We start from the raw sequence: 17,452 nt of genomic DNA, 5'->3' as shown, positions 1-17,452 counted from the left end.
GGGACGTAGTGCATTTTAAGGGGTTTCTGGAAGTGTCTCTGGAACTCCGCAAAGGATCGGTCTAAATGTAATTAAGAAATCTATATTTTTTTAAACTGCCGTTAAAATAATTCAGGCACTCAGATGTGTTGAATTTGACCTCCATCACAGCGGAGTTGGAAGTAGTTAACTTAAGAATCGGTGAAATTAGTTTGGGGCCAACTACAGAAGTAACTTTTTTTTTTCTTGTCCGTTTAAAATGTTGTTATTTTGACTGAATTTAAGTATTGATATATCCTGCAAAGCAAGTAGATTAAAGAAAAAAATTGTTACCATTAACAATTCTGTAGGATTAGAATTATCTACAATCAACCCAGTTGGGGGTAGGGAGCAGAAAATGTTAATAGATGTCTCAATAAAGGGGTTTTTACCCCCTTTTAAAATAGTATTTTTACCATTACTGTTGGAGTGCAATGTGGAACTTTTCACCGGGAAATTATAAAGAGCAAGATTGGAAAAGAATCTGGGTTCTTTCTTCAAGACAATAGCATTCTTTCTAAACTGCCTATGCCCCAGTAGGAATCATCATAAGGGAAAGATACCGTAGTCGGCAGGATTTGAACCTGCGCGGGGAAACCCCAATGGATTTCTAGTCCATCGCCTTAACCACTCGGCCACGACTACTTTCAAGTAGTAAAGAGATTGTAATCTCCATACATCTTCCTCATTTTAGTCAGTTTATTAAAATTTTTATTGAACTCTTATTTCATACATGGAATTGTCTTTGACTGTATAAGTTAATCTTATACTTTAAACCTAAACATATATCAACATCATAAGACATGGCCTGTTTTATGTCCTAGGGCTTCATAAAAGATTAAAAAAATAAAACTCTTAGGGATTTCCCTGGTGGTCCAGTGGAAGACTCTGTGTTTTCACTGTGGGGGGTGCAGGTTTGATACCTGGTTGGGGAACTAAGATCCCTGCAAGCTGCTTGGCCAAAAAAAAAAAAAAAACTTTAAAAATTATTTCCATATGTCTAGTGTGATGCTTCAAGGAATGAATTTAGGGGCCAAACAAATGGAATTATATCCCAGCTCCGACACTTCCACAGTTGCATGAACTTAAGGAAGATATCTTCCCCTCCCTAAACCCCGTGTTGGTTTGTTTGTTTTCTTTTTTAAAAATTTTATTTATGTAGTCTGAACTAGGTTTTTGTTGCTGTGCTTGGGCTTTCTGTAGTTGCAGCAAATGGGGGCTATTCTTTGTTGTGGTGCACAGGCTTCTTACTGTGGTAGTTTCTCTTGTTGCAGAGCAAAGGCTCTTAGGCATGCAGGCTCAGTAGTTGTGGCCGGATGATATGTAGGATCCTCCTGGACCAGGGATTGAACCTGTGTCCCCTGCATTGGCAGGTAGATTCTCAACCCCTGGACTACCAGGGGAAGTTCTAGCCTCATGTTTCTTATTTGTATAATGGGGATAAAAATCCTGACCCCCACAGGTATCGTGAGGATAGAAAATAATACAGAATTCCAAGGTTAATGGGGTTTAGAAATCCACACCTCTATTTTACAGAAATTCAGCAAATTAATTCAATAGATATTTATTGAGCAAGCTGTGGGCAGGTGCTGGGCTCTGGTGAAGAACTCCAGAGCCCTGAGATAAAGAGGTACGTTGATGCGAGGGGGACTGGGCTCAGGATATCTAGCCCCCAGATTTCCCCCTGAACAATAGCTATTCCATGTCTGCAGAGCTGCAAATGTGAGAAGCACCATTACCATGATACTCTGCCTTGGGCAGCTGTGTCTAGGACCCAGTCCAGTTGGCTATCAGCCCACCCCTTCTCTCCAGCTCTGGGATAAAACACACAAAGCTCTTAAGCCCGTGGCCAGAGAGCAGATTCTGTCCCCACCCCCAACCCCATGCATACACTCCAGGTCATTCAATTCCAGGGAAGAGCAGGGATTTAGGGAGCAAAAACCAGGGGAAAGTAGGTCACAGCAGGAGGATGGTAATCCCCTTGATGGCTGGCCAACACAACAGAGCCCCTGCTCCTGGAAGCAGGCTGCTCCTGGCCTCCCACTTCAAGTAGCTCTGGGAAGATTTTTGGGGTTTGGAGCTCCAGCACCATCCCTCTCAATAGTATGCTCAGGTTAAGAGCCCAAAGAGGACACACCCTCCATACTGAAGTCATTCTTAGGCCAAGCTCTTGCTGACTGTAACATTTCCTATGCTGGTTTTAGTGATTCTGTCTTTCATTCCACACACTCCCACAAGTGCATTCTTTATACCCACCCCTATGTTGGGTGCTGGAGACACAAAGAGGACCCTTGGGGGAATCCATGGTGGGGAATTCTGACCTAGACCCAGACGGTAACAAGCCAGTGAGCCAGTGCCATCAGTATTGAGACAGAAGAAAGCCTGGGAGCTGTGTGGACCTGAAGGAGGCTTCTGATTCAGCCTGGATTCAGGGATAGGGAGGAGGGGATCCTGAACAAGAAGTAGGAGTTTGCCAGGAGAAAATAAGGAAGGGAATTCTGAGCACAGAGAATAGATGTATAAGGATCCAGAGGAATAAAAGTCTGGCATTTCCTTCCAGAAGATACTGGTGGTCAGCAGGGGGTGGATCTGGGTTTTTTTGGCCTGAACTTTCAGAAGATGGGTAAGGAATGGTTGGGAGAGCGAAGTGGGGATAAAAGTACAGGTGAAGGAAGTACAGGAGCAAAGACAGGGCAGAGTGAGTTAATTGAGGCATCTTAGCTAACTGGAATGAGAAGGTGTTTGGGAAGCTGAAGTAGGACTCCTCTGGATGAAGTAGAGTGGAGGTCTCTGGAGGCTCCTGTCACCCTGGAGCCTAAGCAAGGGTCTTACCAGGCCTGATTCTGTCCTAGGGTCAACAACCTCCTAGCACGTGCTTTAGTGCAAACCTGGCCTGACAAGTCCCGGACTTCCACCCGTCCTCCCCTCCCAGCTGATTCCTCAGGCCCCTCTTATAAAGTCCTCTCCAACTCAGCCCCACTTCTCCTCCACCATTTGTAACTCTGTCTTGTTTACCACCTATCACTCTCTATCATGCTTCTTCTCTGAAACCTCCCCTTACCCCAAGGACTGAGCAGGTAGATCATTCCTCTGTGCTACTATAGAGTGGGAGTTACTCAGTAGACTGAATAAACCATCCTACATAGACACACAGCTGACTGACATAGGGTCTTGCAGACAATGAAAAGGAATTTAATATCGGGATCAGTTGTTCAATGGAGAATAAAGTAGAAGCCAGTGAGGAGGCCATAGCAGTGTTCACTCAAGTCATGTGGGGGTGAACTTGGTAGAGGGTCCCGGCAGGGATGGTAGAGGGTCTCCCCCTCTCTGAGGCCTTCCTCTTCCCTCAGGATTCTGCTCATGCTGATTCTTGCTCTTCTTCTCCACCATGAAGAACAGGGGCTCCTCACACAGGGCACATTCATCTGTGCTTCCAGAAAGTCCTCCAGGATTTCTCTGACCTCATGCAGCACACCTCTTCTCAGAGAACAAGCTTGTGCAGAGCAGAGGCCAGAAGAACCCTCATTGTGACCCAGTTTCTGCCGCTCCCGATCACCTCAGAGACTTGAATGTAGACTCCAACAGGGGTTCCCCGTCTTCTGGAACAGGCTCCCCTCAGATGAGCCATAACCCCAGAGAAGGAGAGGAAAGGGTACTTAATCTGAACTGTGTCTTGAAGGCTAAGGGGGTAGTTCAGCAGAGGGAGCATGAGGTGAGATGGTCAGGAGCCTGGAAACTGGGAGAGGGGTGGACTGGCTGGGAGTGGGGATGGGAATGCTCTACCACCTCACAAGGCCCCTACAGGCCAGGACAGGAGGGGCAGGAAGACAGGAGTGCCAGCCTGGGAGAACGGAGAGAGAGACATTCCCGGACAGAGATCTTGGAACCTGCTGGCAGTGGAAAGCTCTGCCCTACCCCTGGGAAATGAGTGTTTGTGAGGAAAAAGACTGAGTCCCCTGTGGCAGCCTTCGGCCCCGCCCATGTTATCTTGGGGATCAGTTTCTGGAGGCCTCAACCCCAGCCGAGCGGGCCTCAGCAGAAAGAAAGGAAGGAACTTAGTACAAATATAAATACCTTTAATGAAAGCCAAGTGTGCTCTGAGGAGGCCGACGGCAGCCACCAGAGCAGGGCTGGAGGTGGGGGCGCCACTACCCAACTGGACTGGCTAGGCCAGGGGCCCCAGGAGGCAGGCCAGCGCCAGGGCAGCTGCCAGCAGCGGGGGCGTGGGGGCCGGGGTGGGCGCCGGCGCTGTCGCCCGCAGGGTTTCCTGGTTGGTCTCTGGGCCCACCCCACGCTCCTGAAGGCGCACAGGGGTGCCACAGAGAGTGTGCAAGTTATCTGGGTGTGGGGCCCGGCGAGCTTCTTGCTGTAGTGACTCCCACACGGCAGCTGCCTCCTCCGGGCAGCCCGACAGGACTCGTGAGGCACAGGTGTGGAAGTCATTCCAAGACCTGTTAAGGGTATGGAGTTAGGGGAATTAGGTGGGGCAGGGGGGGCTTTGGGATGGGAGGGAAAAGGTTCAGATCCCAAGGGTGGTGTTGCCCGCGCACCTGCCCATACCTGCAGACGGTCTCCAGTTCGCCTCCGTGGCCCATGCTGTCTCCCAAGCGGATGAGACACTCGGCAAAGCCCTGATATATGGTGTCACAGCGGCCTGGGCCCGCTGTGGCTGCTGCCAGGGGAGATACAGGGACTGCGGGTGGGGGTGGAGGCTAATTGACAGGATGAGGCAGTGCACCCTCAACCCCCCAACTCCCAGAGGCTTGTTTACCAGGGAGCTTTCTGGGGACGTGACTCAGCTTGAAAGGGGCACCCTAGGGAACCAAGGGGCACACCTGGGGACCACCTGCCTCCACCCTCTTCTAGAAGGACCCAGACAGGATAGGTGGGCGTGGGGGAAGAAGTCTCATCCCAGGGGTTGGCTTTCTCCGAGTTCTGGGCCCCAGGTCAGGTGAGAACAGTCCAATTGAAGGAGCATGGACATGGGTAAGGGGGACGGGGCCCCTGGCAAAGGCCAGTTTCTCTGCAGCCTAGACACCTCCCTGAACAGGTGTTTCCCAATGGGTCAGGATAGAGGGAGTTGAGATCCAGGCCCAACCCTAGGAGAGGACCTCAGAGATCCTGGGGTTGGTCTGGGAGTCCTGCAAGAGGTCAAGCTTCTGCTTATCAGACTGTGGAATTTGGGGGTTCTCCCCTCTGAAACTACGGTTCAGTTCACAACCCTCACTTTACATCTTTCAGTCACTGGATCACATTCTTCCCTCCCTGGAGCCCTTTCACCTCTCCACCCTGGCTCTCGGCACTCAGGAAGGCTGTGCCTCAGCTCCCACACAACCTATACCCAGCCTGTGGAGAGGGTGTGTGGACAGTCTGGGCCTGGGCACTCACCGAGGGGCGGCAGCAGCAGCAACAGCAACAGCCCCAGCGCACAGGGCGGTTGCCGGTGGTGACAGCAGCAGCAGCAGCAGCGCATCATCCCCAGCTGGGAGCCTACTAACAGGGCTAGCAGCTTGGAGGGCAGCCCTTCGGCCCAGCCTCCGGGAGGAGGCACTGTGATTGGATGGGGGGCGGGGCTCAGCCACCCAGAAGCTCCACCCCAGTTCCAATAGGCAAAAGAGGAGGGAGGGACTCCAGAGAGGAGAACCCAGGAGCATAGTGGGGTGCTGAGCTGACCCTGGGGGGCCCTTGCCTCGGAGATGGAGAGATCTGGGAGAGTAGCTGGGCAGATGAGGGTGGTGTCCAGGCCCCGTGGGATGGGTTGGCCTAGACAGAGCTCCGCACAGGAAGAAAAGAGGGGGCAGGTTAAGAGAGGGCAGTTATCAAAGTCACATCAAAGACACATGAAAAGCACACACATACTCCATTTTATTCCAAAAGCATTTACTTGAATTTCTCAATGTTTTTTCAAAAACAAAAAGACCCAAATCCGAGGTAAAAAGGAACATGGAAAATTCAACTTAAGTGGTGTCATAATCTCAGGGGTTATGCTCCAGGCATGACAGAACCCAAGAAGGCACAATACCCACCCTGGGCCCAGCCTACACCTGCTGGCTACCACACCCTGCAGACCACAGCCAGTGCTATCCCCGTAAAACTCTCCAAATGTGGGCGCCTGAGCAGGTAACGGGCAGGCGTGACCCTACTCTGGCCTAAGCCTGTCTGTTGGCCTTCAGTGCCACCTCACCTTGGACAAAGGAGGCTTAGCTAAGGGAGGCTGGGGGTCATAAGGCCGTGCAGCATGAGGCTGAGACGCCGGGCCGCTTTGCCAAGTGAGTTGTGTGGCTCCGCTTGCAGGAACTGGAAGAGCTTCTGGCGCACCTGAGCCATGACGGAGCCCATGTGGTCCCGAGTGATGGGGTCACTGTGGTCCAGGTGCATTACAGCCTCTTCCAGGTAGCTGGGGATGGAGGAATAAGACTGGCTATAGGTGGCCTCCAGCAGAGGAGAACGCCCCCTGGTGGCAATGAGGCCCAGAGGGGCTGCTGACAATGGAGGTCTCAAAGCCTGAGATGGGTGGGGGCAGAGGGTACTGGTGGAGAACTCGGGGGAGGGGAGTCAGGTAGGAGTGGGAGTCTCTGCTTTGAAGTGCTCACCTACCTTCACCCCAGCTCTAGTCCCCGACTATTCCCACTCACCTGAGCTTGAGGTCAGTTCGAGTGCCAAGATCAGAGGCCAGTTGCTGGATGAGAGAAAGGAGTACAGGCTGGGAGAGGGGGCAAGGTGGCTGCCCAAAAACCTGGCCTGGGTCCACTGTTTCACACACGTATAGCACCAGGTTCAGGTCAGCAGCTGTCAGGGCCTGAGTAGAGAACAGAGTTTATAGCTGATGTCAAGATGGAATGCCTGCTTGTCTGGCTATGTGGCCTGGGAGAGGATGACTACGGAGTAGGGCATCCTGAGGGAGTTGCTCAGGGGCCCAGAGAGAGCACTGAAGGGCTGCTGTTTCTCTAGGGGATCAGGATTTCTGAGAAGGGTGGTGACGAAGCTGGACTGAGGTAGAAAGAAAGGGATCCAGGGACCACGCAGAGGGAAAAGCAAGGGAAATGGCCTGGAGGCAAAGAGAACCAAGGAAAGTCCGCTGCCAGACCACCCGAAGTCTGACGGGGAATGTGGCTCTTGTCAGGAGACACTGGCCTCTACCTGGGCCCAGTGCCTGGCTTACCTGCTGGAAGGCCTGATTGAGGTGGCCCTGCTGCAGCAGCTGTAGGATGTGGGCTTGCTGGGCTTGGCAGTCGAGGTGGGCAGCGGGGACAGGCGTGCCAGCGGCTGAGCGCATGGCCTGCATGATGCTAGAGGTGACGGCGGCCTGCTGCTCCTTAAGAGCCACACTCACCTCGCCCTTCACAATGCGCTGTACCTGTGCTAGAATCGCCTCCTGCAGGCTGCGAGGCAAGTGAGGGAGACGAGGTCAATATGTGGTCGAGTCTGGCCCTTTCCACACCCACCACCTAGCTCCATGCCCAGGCCACCCACCTGCCCACGGCCACGTGCAGCTGGTGCTGCACCTCAGCCCGAACGCTGCCAGATACAGTGGCCGCCATCTGCTCCGTGGCCCCCTGCAAGGTGCTGACCAGGCCCCGCAGCTGGGCCAGCACAGGCTCCCGTGCCTCCTGCTCTCGTGCCTTACGGCTCTTCATGTGACTCTCCAACTGCTGCAAGTCTGAAAAGTGACCATGGGAGCCGTGAGAGGGACACTGAGAAGAGGATGGCCTCTCCCTCCCTGAGGCAGAAGACCCCACTCACACTCCTGTGTGCCCAGTCGGAAGCTGTCATTGATCTGCTGGAACATGGCCTGGCAGCTCTTCTCGAAGGCAGGCAGGACCACGCTCTGGAAGGCTTCCCGGTAGGCGGCCTGCATTGGCCCCTGTAACGTGTCTGCGGCTGCTCGGGCAATGGCATCTGTCAAGTTCTAGGGGTGGAGGAGGGGCTAAGTTGAGTCTTGAGCTCATGCCCACCACGCACTTCCCTCATCTTGGGCCCTACAGCACCTTGGACTTGAGCAGCTTAGAGATGTTCTCTTTCATGCTACTCTCCACAGCTGTGAGTTTGGTGGCCACCGAGCTGCTGAGCTGGCCAGCCACGGGCTCTAGACTCCGGGAGACACCTGGGACATGAGAAGGAGGGAGGGGCCGAGCCATGAGATGAGGTTTGACAGGGAGAGGGCCCTTCGAATCTGGCCCGCCCAGAAGTCTCCATGTGAAACTCACACGGAGGAACCGTCTTCTTGATCTCATCCCGTATGCTGCGCTCCAGCCGCCCTGCTACCGCTGAAGACAGTGCCTGGGATAGCTGCTGCGTCAGCTGCTCCTGCAGCTGCCCACCCCGCTGCTGCCCCTCAGCCAGGGCCCGCTCCAGTCGCCGCTCTGTGCTGTCGCTAAGGAACAGACCCAGAGGAGGTCCCACATACCGTCCTGGGCTGAGAACACGGCTGCCTCCCTGTCCCTCCGCCCGGCTGCGCCTCGCCCCCAAGGATACGCTCCTGCTCGTGCCTTGACTCCAGGGCTCGCTCCACGTGGCCTGTGACGGTGCTCTGAAGGCCTTCAAGCTGGGTACACAAGCGCTGCAGCAGCTCTTCTTGGCTGTGCCGCAGCTGTGCCAGCTCTCTCTGCTGCTGCCAGATCAGTGCCGGCCAGTTCTCAGGGGTTTCTGCCACCTGCCAGTAACACCAAAAGTCACCTGATGCCTGCCCTGCTCATCCTCCACATCAGACCAGGGGAAGGTCTGGCCACCCCACCCCCACCCCCACAGGCAGGAGTCCCAGAAGCAGAAAGGGACTCTCTCTACTCACTCACCTGGTGCTCTGTGAGCCGGGATCCCAAGGATGAATCCCTGCCATAGGTGAGAAGCACCTCAGGCCACGTCACGCAGGCAGCCTGAAGACCACCCCCTCCCTGGCCCCGGGACCCCCCCTACCCGTCATCCTTTTTGCCCTTTCTCTTGAGCTTGGGTGAGGCCCGAGGGGATCCCTTGGTCTTCCAGTCCTTGGCTGGAAGACGTGGAGTGGGCACTTTGGTGCCAAAGTTCCCTGCGGCAGAGGCGAGGCTGGCCACCTCGTCATCATGGTCACTGGGGGAAGAGGAAGGAGAGAGATAGGCACTTGCCCACTGGCTAGCCCTCCTGGGAGAGGAAAGGTGCAGGGTGATACCTACCTTTGCTCGGCACTGGCGTCCTGGCTGTCGTGTTGCTGCAGCAGGTGGTAAGGTGGTCGGTGGAAGGCCAGGCTCTTGTGCTTTTCCTGGAGGCCGTTCCGGGGGCTGGGGAGGGCCAGGCCAAGTCAGTGGTGGATGACTCTACCTGAAGCCCCTACCATTGGCACACTCCCCCCGCCTACCCTCCAAGCTCCTCACCTCTCGGCCAGGCTGCTGCAGGTCTCGCGAGTGATATCTGGGGCTGTAGGCCAGACCTGACTGTCAGGGGCTGTGGCCTCCTGGGTCAAGGCTGCCTCTAGGAGGGAAGGGGTACTATGCCGATCCCCATCCCCAGGGCTCCCATCCAGGCTAAGCTGGGGGCCAAGCTCAGGCCCTGGCCGGGGCCTTGGGGACAACAGGTGGAGTGCCGAGGCTGCTGAGGCCATGCTGTCTGGCTCTAGGCCCTCAGGAGCGGAGGCGCCAAAGCCACGGGACAGTGCCTCAGATGCGATCTCAGGGATGTCCTGGGACAAGGCAGTGGAGGCTGAGGAGATAACATCGGGGGAGCGGGTGCGGCTGGGAGAAGCCTGAGGCAGCCCCAGGGGTTCCACTTCCTGCAGCTCCAGGGCGAGTGCAGAGGCAGCAGTAGGCACCTGAGGGGGCCAAGATAAGACTTAAATGGTGGGAGGTAGGGCTAAAACAAGTATGGAGATGATGCACTGGTGTGCGCAGTGATGCGAGATGGGGCATGGAGGACGGGGACACAAGTCATAAATGGTCACAGTCAGGAGAGGAGGGGGGAAGAGAGGCTGAGGGGCTGCTCTCCAGGGACACCGGAGGCTAAGATACCCTCAGGGGAAACATGGGCTATCTGAGGCAGAGTAGGACCAGCACACAGGAAACTGGGAGATCACCACCAGCCTCCCCACCTTCATACGCCTGCCACCCTGCACTTCACACACCCACACACGCACCTGACCAGGCCCTTTGGGAGTCAGTTTGTCGGCTGGACCTGGGAGCAGGCCGGGCAGGAGCCCACGTGGGCTTGCCTGCAGGCTGCTGCTGCTCATGGTCAGACCGCCATCCAGCTGTAGCTTGGGGCTCAAGGTCAGCTCCTCAGGTGGCCTGGTGGCAGGAGGATGAGGTCTAAGTAGACAGAGCCTGGCGTCACCTGGCACCAGCCCCTGCTCCTCACCCTGCCCCTCACTTCACCTGGGCAAGGAGGGGTCCACGACCGAAGTACTGCTCATGGCAGACACGGCTGTGAGAGAGGAGCTGCTGCTGCTGCTGCTGCTGCTGGGAGACGCAGCGATCTGGGGAAACAGGGAGAATGAGGGCTGTGGCCGCGGAGGGCATCCCCAGGCACCACCTTCCCCGAGGCCCACTCCTCCCAAGCACACCTGCTGCAGGGAGGCGCTGGGCGTCATGAAGGCGTCAGGTGTCATCAGCTTGGGCTTGGTCTCACTGCTCAGACTGAGGAAGTCGGCTGGTGCAGGCAACTCCACGATACGTCGGAGGTCAGGCTGGGAGCCCTGAGTGGCCGATCCCAGGCCCTCTGAGCCCAGCTCGGGCCGAGACTCTCCAAATGCTGTGGGGAAGCCTGCCACTTTAGTCAGATCTCACACCCCGGTCAAAACCTACTTCCCTCTCACCCTTAACTCACCAAAGTCTTCATGGGCAGGGTGTGAGGGGAGCGGGGCCACAACGTCAGGGTTCAGCTGTGGCTGAAAGCGGATCTGGACATCCTGCAATGCCCTGCAGGACGAGCAGAGGGAGAAGACGACAGTCAGAGGCAGCACGGTAGGGAGGGGCTGACCAGGCACAGGCGGCCCGCTCCCAACACGCTTACTTAGTGTGCACACAGAAGAGCTTGATGAGCACACCAGCTGCAGACTCCATGGCACCTGCTCCGTGGGTCCCGTCTACAAGGACGAAGTGGATGACTAAGCCCCTGACACTCTGTACCTCAGCACTCCCCTGCCTTCCAACACAGACCCCCGACCCTGAGCAGCTCACCGGCCCCGAGGCTGTCGTTCTCCTCCTCGGCAGGCAGCACCTCTGTGTGCCGCAGCCGGCAGCGACTGACAACCTGGATACCGAAGCTCAGTACTGGGTGGGTGAGAAGAAACTCAGAGATGGAGCTGAAGCAGGCCCGGCCCTCCTCCTGATTCTGCAGCAGTTCCATCACATAGAGGACCTGCATGGGCGGCAAGGTCACAGCCGAGTTCAGGGTATAGGAAGGCCCCAGATGAGCCACACACACCTTCATCCCCCCGATGCTACCCGCTCTGCCCCCACTGCAGCCCACCTTCCGCTGCACATCACTGAGGATCAGATATTCCGCTGAGAGGTCCAGGCAAACCTTGAGGCTGGGGGGCACACTCACGGGGCTGAAGATATCTGGGGAGAAGCTGGATGGGGGGATGAGGCAGGATGAATGAGACTGAGGATGGAAAGAACCCATATCAGCAAGCTCGCCCCTGCCCAGCCCCACAGCCCCTGCTTACCGAATGGTCTGCAGGCAGGTCCAGGACACCGTGCACCACATCTTCAGCTCCCGATTCTGGTCAGCGCCAGTAATGAGGAACCTCCAGAAAGGGACCCTGCAAAGCAGCAAGGCACTGAGTGGCTGACGGGGCCCTTTATGGTAGCCCACGGTCCAGCCCACCACCCTCCGGCCTGCCCACTCACTCACTCAGGATCCTGTTTCTTGTGGTTGTCACAGAACAGGAGGCAGGAGAGGGGCCGCCCATCATGAGGCTTCCACTCATGTAAACACCTGCGGTAAATGAGGGGCCCCAGTGGGTGATCTGATCCCCTACCTGGGGGAGCCCAGTCCCTCAGGCTCTGCCTTACCGTGGCTCATCCTGTCCCTCAATGTAGATCTGCCAGAACTTGACGAAGCCATCATGACTTGCAGTAGCCAGGACAGTCCCATCAGGTGAGAGGGCCCCTTCACTCAAGCACTGAGAAGAACCCAAAAAGCCTTGCTTTGCCACCAGCTAGAGGTGGGAGCAAGTCCTCCTCAGGTGAGGATGGAAGTGAAATAGGCTGACCCACAGGGGATCTGCATGTGTATATGAAAGACTGACTGAACGGAGCCCTGTGGAGAAGCCCAGATCCAGGGGGGTACAGACAGGTCAGGTGTGAGCACCACAGGAGGGGGTCACTCTGTGCTCAGAGGTCCCATGGGCAGAGTGCTGGAAAGCTGTCTGGGCAGCTGTGGGTCCAGGAAATAGATGAGGGACACAGTGGGGTGGGGCGAGAGGGTAGGAAAGGCAGTTGGTTGCAGGCTTACTGTGCTGTGGCCTTTTACCACGATGAAGCCCTGCTTGATCTGGGTGACGTCCACCGGCCAGGTGCTGTGGTTGGTGCGGAGCATGTCTAGGTCCCACACCTCAGCCTGGCAGGTACCGGGAAGTGAGTGCTCAGCCCATGACTACCCCACTGCTACTCAGCCCCTTCCTCTCCCCCCAGGCCCAGCCCCCTCACCCGGTCCTCATGCAACAGGGCCACTGTTGGGCTGCCCTCCTCACAGCAGTCCTCACTCTCTTCGGGGATGAAGGGGCACCAGATGATCCTGCGGAAGTGGTTCAGTGGAGTGCCCTCTGGCTGGCGGATGTGGACCAAGATCTCCTCTCTGAGCAGGGTGTTAAGGGCTAGTCGGAGGGATGATGCGGTGGGTCTGGCAGACCCAGCTCCACCCACTTTTCTCCAGTCCCCCATCCCACCCTGGGAAAGGATACTGAATTTTGCCATTAATCAGGGCCAAGCGCCATACAAACAGGTTGCCTGCCTCATCCAGGCAGGCCAGCTGTGGGGAATTGAGGTGTGCAAAGGCCAGATCAGCCACGCTGCCTGTGAAGCCTTTGAGCAGGGTCCGCTCTGAAGTGCTGACACTGATCACTCGCACCATTGCTGAGCCGTTGTTGGCAGCTGGAATCAGGAGAGTGGTAGGCCGTGAATAAGTACTCAGGACCAGGTGGCAACAGAGTGGCCCTGCCCTTGCCTTTCTCGCTGCCATTACCAGTCTGACGCTCAGTTTTCTCACTGGGCTCCAGAGGGTTGGGCAGAGCTGGGGGCATCGCAGACGAGCCTGCCATCATACCTCTACAGTCTGTGGGGGCTGAGTGACCCAACCGCAGAGCTTCCCTTCTGGGACTTCAAGCAGAACACCTTCCTCCTCTGTACTGCTTCTACTCACCCCTTATAGCATAGGCCAAGAAAGAGTTGGACACAGCAATCAAGTTGCCATAGTAGTATTTCTGCTCCCAGTCATACTTGGCGACAGGCTGAATTTTCACCTGAGAACCAAGAGTGAGGAAGGTCACAGAAGTCAAGGGCTGGGGCAGCTTTCCTGGAGCTGAAGTAGCCCCCAGCATGCCTGGGAACAGGACAGGCCATATGTGCAAGCCCAGCCACCCATGCACAACTCTTGGGGTCAGATTCCCACAAAGATTGGCAGCCAACACTGGCTTCCTGAGACTGGGGCACACTATCTGTCTGTTAGGATAATCCCCATAGGAACTGGCAGCATGGAATAGGGGAGGGACAGCCTAACAGTGCCCCAGCCATTATGCATGCCACAACATCTTGGTGCCCACCTTGTTGCTCCCCCGTGCCTTGCTTGAGATGCTAGAGTCACTGCTGGCCACAATCTCCACCTCCTTGGCCAAAATTCCGATGCCAGTGGAACTGTCATCTCCTAAGAGGCAGCTGGAGGGAGGGGTGCACAAGCGTGACTCTTGTTCACCCGAAGTCTCAATGGGCAGGGTTGAGGGGAGAGGATGCAGCCACTCTGGTGAAAGTGTCAAGCCCCAGATGCCCTGCTCTGCCTGATTCACTGGTCCCCAAATCCATAGCTTCTCTTGCTCACCTCCCTCCTTGGGAATGGTCCTACTTCCATGCTAAACCAGGAGCCCAAATTTCAGATTGAGGCCAAGCCCTTGTCCGTGGCCCTCATCCAAGTGGAGCATTCTACCCCAGGCCGTCTTGTGGGGAAGCAGCAGAGACTGCCGGACCCTCTTCCCCCACCTTATGCCTTTAGTTAGCAAATGCCTCAAAGACCCCATCACCACCACTACCATCTCCCAAACACTCACATGACCTGCTTTTCCTGCAGGTTAATAGGTGGCATGGCTCGGAGACCAGGCTTGTTTGTTGAAGCACTGTCACCTGAGCAGAGGGGGTCTGGGACCAGGAGCCCATTGAGATCTCCATTGTAGGCATTAGATGGTCGCTGGTTCTCTGCACTGGGGCCTAGGGGCAGAAAGGGCCACTCTGACGAGTTTGTTCCACCTGTCCACTGGCCTCTCCTTCTGCAGGGTTCCATTCAAGAATCATGAGGTGCTCTAGGAACACTCAACAAGGCATGTCAGTGGGGAGGAGGGCCCTTTATTCAATTCATTCTATAAGCACTGACGGTGAACTCAATGTATGCTAGGACCAAGGATGAGCATGAGGCTCTTCTACCTGGGGGAGGGGTGTAAGTCATCAAGAACCCTCTGAGGCCAGTTAATATTCAGGCCTGGGTCAGTACAGAAGGACTCTCTGTACTTGAAGAAGGGCAGAGGAATAGTCAGGACAGACTTTACAGTAGTAGTGTGGCTTGAACACACAAACATGGGAAGGATGGAGGGAAAACAAGGCTGCAGAGGTCTCAGGAATGAGGCTGGGTGCTTTGATTTTCCCTGTGGTAATGAGAGCCACAAAAGAGTTTTTTTTTTTTCCCCTTTATTTATTTATTTATTTTTTCAGTGGGTTACAAAAGAGTTTTGAATGGGAAGGTGACATGATCTGCTGTGGCCAGAGGACTGACTGTTCTAAAGTGACATGTAAGATAGTTGAGAATCCAGGTAAGAAATATCAGGACCTGGACCAAAGTAGTGGAGGCGCTGGGGAAGAGAGGATGGGCTCCTAAGGCATGGAAAGACATGATTAAGATGTGGAAGAAAGAAAGGAAGGAGACTGCCTCACACAGCATGGGCTCAGAAGAAACCACTATGGACGTGAAGGAGCTGGCCAAAGAGGAGAGAAATTATGGGGTAGGGTGTATGAGGAGGACAAATAGCATTTCAGTTGTTTACCATTGGCTTTACCATTAGTTGTATTTCAAGCAGTCTCATAGGCTCAAACACTACTCCAAAACTCCCAGGTGGCAAGGAGACTAGGGCTTCATATTCAGGAATCGGGCAAGTTTCTAGTCACAAAACAGCCTGGGGTCTCACACTGTCCTCCAGTAAGAGGAGACAAGCAAGTACTACTTGGCAAACAGGGGACTCAAGTATCAATCCAAGAGGAAAAACTACAGGCCACCTCACCTGCATCAGAGTGAGTGATGCTCTGAGGTAAGGTGACCACTTTCCCTTCCAGGGAGGCTAGTATGAGAACAAACAAGCTACATGTTACCCATGCCAGGCTCCATCAAACCTTTGTGGCAGTTAATAAGCATGAGAGGGCCACGCCAAGCCCGAAAGTCAAGGGAGCACACACTCTAGGCCTGGGGAAAGGGACTTGATGGTTTCAGGCAGCAGGTGGATTTTCTCAGAGATTAGCTGAACCCAGCAATGAGGACCCGTGCCTGTGTCCAAAAGGAGCCAGTTTGGGCTTTCCAGCAGGTTTAACAACAGGGTCTGAGGAAACACAATCCTCAGCTTTGGCTGCTGCACATCCACACCACCATCACCAGCTAGTCTCTCGACCACTACAACTTTTCACAGGTCTGTGAATCTGCCATGAAACTTTGGTACCTTCACCCATGCTATCTCCTCTCTGTAGAAGGTCTTTCCTGACACCCCAGTCCCTGTCCGTATTATAAGTCCTGGCCTAAATACTGCTCTTCTCTCAGCTGTTCTCAGGCATTGACCAGCCTCTACCCCACCTACCCCATCCTCCTCATAGAACCAAAACACTTCTCTCTCTCAGTGGGAAGAACATTATATTACACCTCATTAACTCTGTGGCCTAGGAGCTCATTGAGGGCAGGAGGAGCTCTGGAGGTACCACAGCAAACCTAGGTAAATTTGAAATGAATGGAAATTAACTGCCGCTTGCAAATGTTTGCAGCCTGATCCAATCAGCACTGTGCAACCTGTGATTTGCCCTAATCCCAGAGAGCACACAGGAACTGGTTGGTCACCTTCCTCCAGAAAATTAGTCTTAAAATCGCAGGCCTAGAGTCTGCATTCCAGAAGGAAGGGCAAGTTGCTGTGCTCCTCAGCACAGCGTTTAGTTCTAGACCCAGAACTCGGTGTACAGGGCCCAGATAGGCCTCTGAACTATGTTATGGTAAAAGGGTATGGAACCCAGGTCAGTCGCAGGAACACTAGAGACGCTGCCAGGACATCTGGTGGGCTTTGCGGATTCAGAGAAGAGCCCTCACCTTCAGCCGAGATGCTGAAGGACAGGGCAGAGCGGCACAGCTCCGGGATGGGGAAGGATCGCATCCGGGGGTCTGCGCGCTTGGGTAAGCACGCTCCTCCGACCCTCCGACCCTCATCTGCCCACACCAGATGGAAGGATGCGGAGCTGGTCCTGAGGGACCCCAGGGCCATGAAGGCAGCCAAGGCCCGCGCCGCCCTTCTGCCCGCTCATGGGGGCCCACCCCCACTGGCCCGGCTCACCTCCCGCCGGCCGGTCCAGCTTGAGGATGTCCCGCAGGTGCTGCGTGGCGTCCTCGATGTCGATGCTCGCGCAAGAGGAGGCCATGGGCCCAGCCGCCGGCGCCTGGGTCCGCGCCGCGTTCGTTTCACTGCCGCCGCGCACCGTCCAGCCGGGCACAACCCCGGCAGGGCCAAACAGTGGTACGCCGGTCCCTATACTCGATCCACCCGAAGCTCACAAACCGCCGCCCGCGCTGCGTCCCTGAGCCCCGCCAACCCCACCAACCGCCTCCACTTCCGGCCCGCCCGAGTTTCAGCTCCCGGAACCTGAGCCGGGCGGAGAAGAAAGGTTCCGGGCTCGTGAGGAGGACGCTTCGCCCCTCCAGAAAGCCCGCCCCTGCGCTAGTAGGGTCGGGGGAGTTCCTTGGGCCTGAGGCAGAGCAGATGTCCACCTTCTGGGCCGCCCTAAACCCTACTTGCTTCAGAATATCCCACCCAGTCCATGTCCGCTCCGAGCATGGACTCATGATGGGCCTAGATCGGGTCAACTCTGTTGCCTAAGCCGAATCCCTCACATACTCTAGGAACAAGCTGAATTGGCAAGTTTAGGTTTCTACTTTAGGAAGTGGGTCAGTGTAACCCAAGGCCTGAGCGGGCGAGCGTGCTGTCGCGTCCGACTCTTTGCGACGCCATAGACTATAGCCC

General features: G+C 55.6%; 2 protein-coding genes and 1 non-coding gene across 3 annotated transcripts; all 3 read right to left on the bottom strand.

Annotated features, from left to right (window-relative positions):
• Positions 1-581: 581 nt before the first annotated feature.
• On the bottom strand, positions 582-663 carry TRNAS-AGA. Its single transcript has one exon. It is a non-coding gene; the product is annotated as a tRNA-Ser (tRNA).
• A 2,307-nt stretch (positions 664-2,970) lies between these two features.
• NRN1L (neuritin 1 like) lies at positions 2,971-5,736 on the bottom strand. The gene is made up of 3 exons (XM_043898855.1): positions 5,407-5,736; positions 4,579-4,711; positions 2,971-4,469 (listed from the first exon to the last, which is right to left on the bottom strand). Exons 1-3 carry the CDS (start codon positions 5,492-5,494, stop codon positions 4,184-4,186), a joined length of 507 nt encoding a protein of 168 aa, XP_043754790.1. The 5' UTR covers positions 5,495-5,736; the 3' UTR covers positions 2,971-4,183.
• Positions 5,737-5,861: 125 nt separating this feature from the next.
• On the bottom strand, positions 5,862-17,053 carry EDC4 (enhancer of mRNA decapping 4). The gene is made up of 29 exons (XM_043898853.1): positions 16,769-17,053; positions 14,249-14,405; positions 13,751-13,862; positions 13,351-13,450; positions 12,893-13,082; positions 12,639-12,786; positions 12,445-12,549; positions 12,003-12,112; positions 11,842-11,925; positions 11,654-11,749; positions 11,455-11,557; positions 11,163-11,343; positions 10,996-11,068; positions 10,810-10,901; positions 10,547-10,734; positions 10,359-10,459; positions 10,121-10,271; positions 9,366-9,799; positions 9,168-9,272; positions 8,932-9,084; positions 8,811-8,847; positions 8,494-8,671; positions 8,226-8,381; positions 8,007-8,122; positions 7,762-7,927; positions 7,492-7,678; positions 7,181-7,400; positions 6,654-6,817; positions 5,862-6,415 (listed from the first exon to the last, which is right to left on the bottom strand). Exons 1-29 carry the CDS (start codon positions 16,851-16,853, stop codon positions 6,223-6,225), a joined length of 4,185 nt encoding a protein of 1,394 aa, XP_043754788.1. The 5' UTR covers positions 16,854-17,053; the 3' UTR covers positions 5,862-6,222.
• Between the last annotated feature and the right edge of the window lie 399 nt (positions 17,054-17,452).

This window comes from Cervus elaphus, chromosome 4 (assembly GCF_910594005.1).
Source record: "Cervus elaphus chromosome 4, mCerEla1.1, whole genome shotgun sequence".
Taxonomy (NCBI): domain Eukaryota; kingdom Metazoa; phylum Chordata; class Mammalia; order Artiodactyla; family Cervidae; genus Cervus; species Cervus elaphus.
The sequence above is the reverse complement of the archived record's forward strand: the minus strand, read 5'-3'. Positions and strand labels throughout refer to the sequence as shown.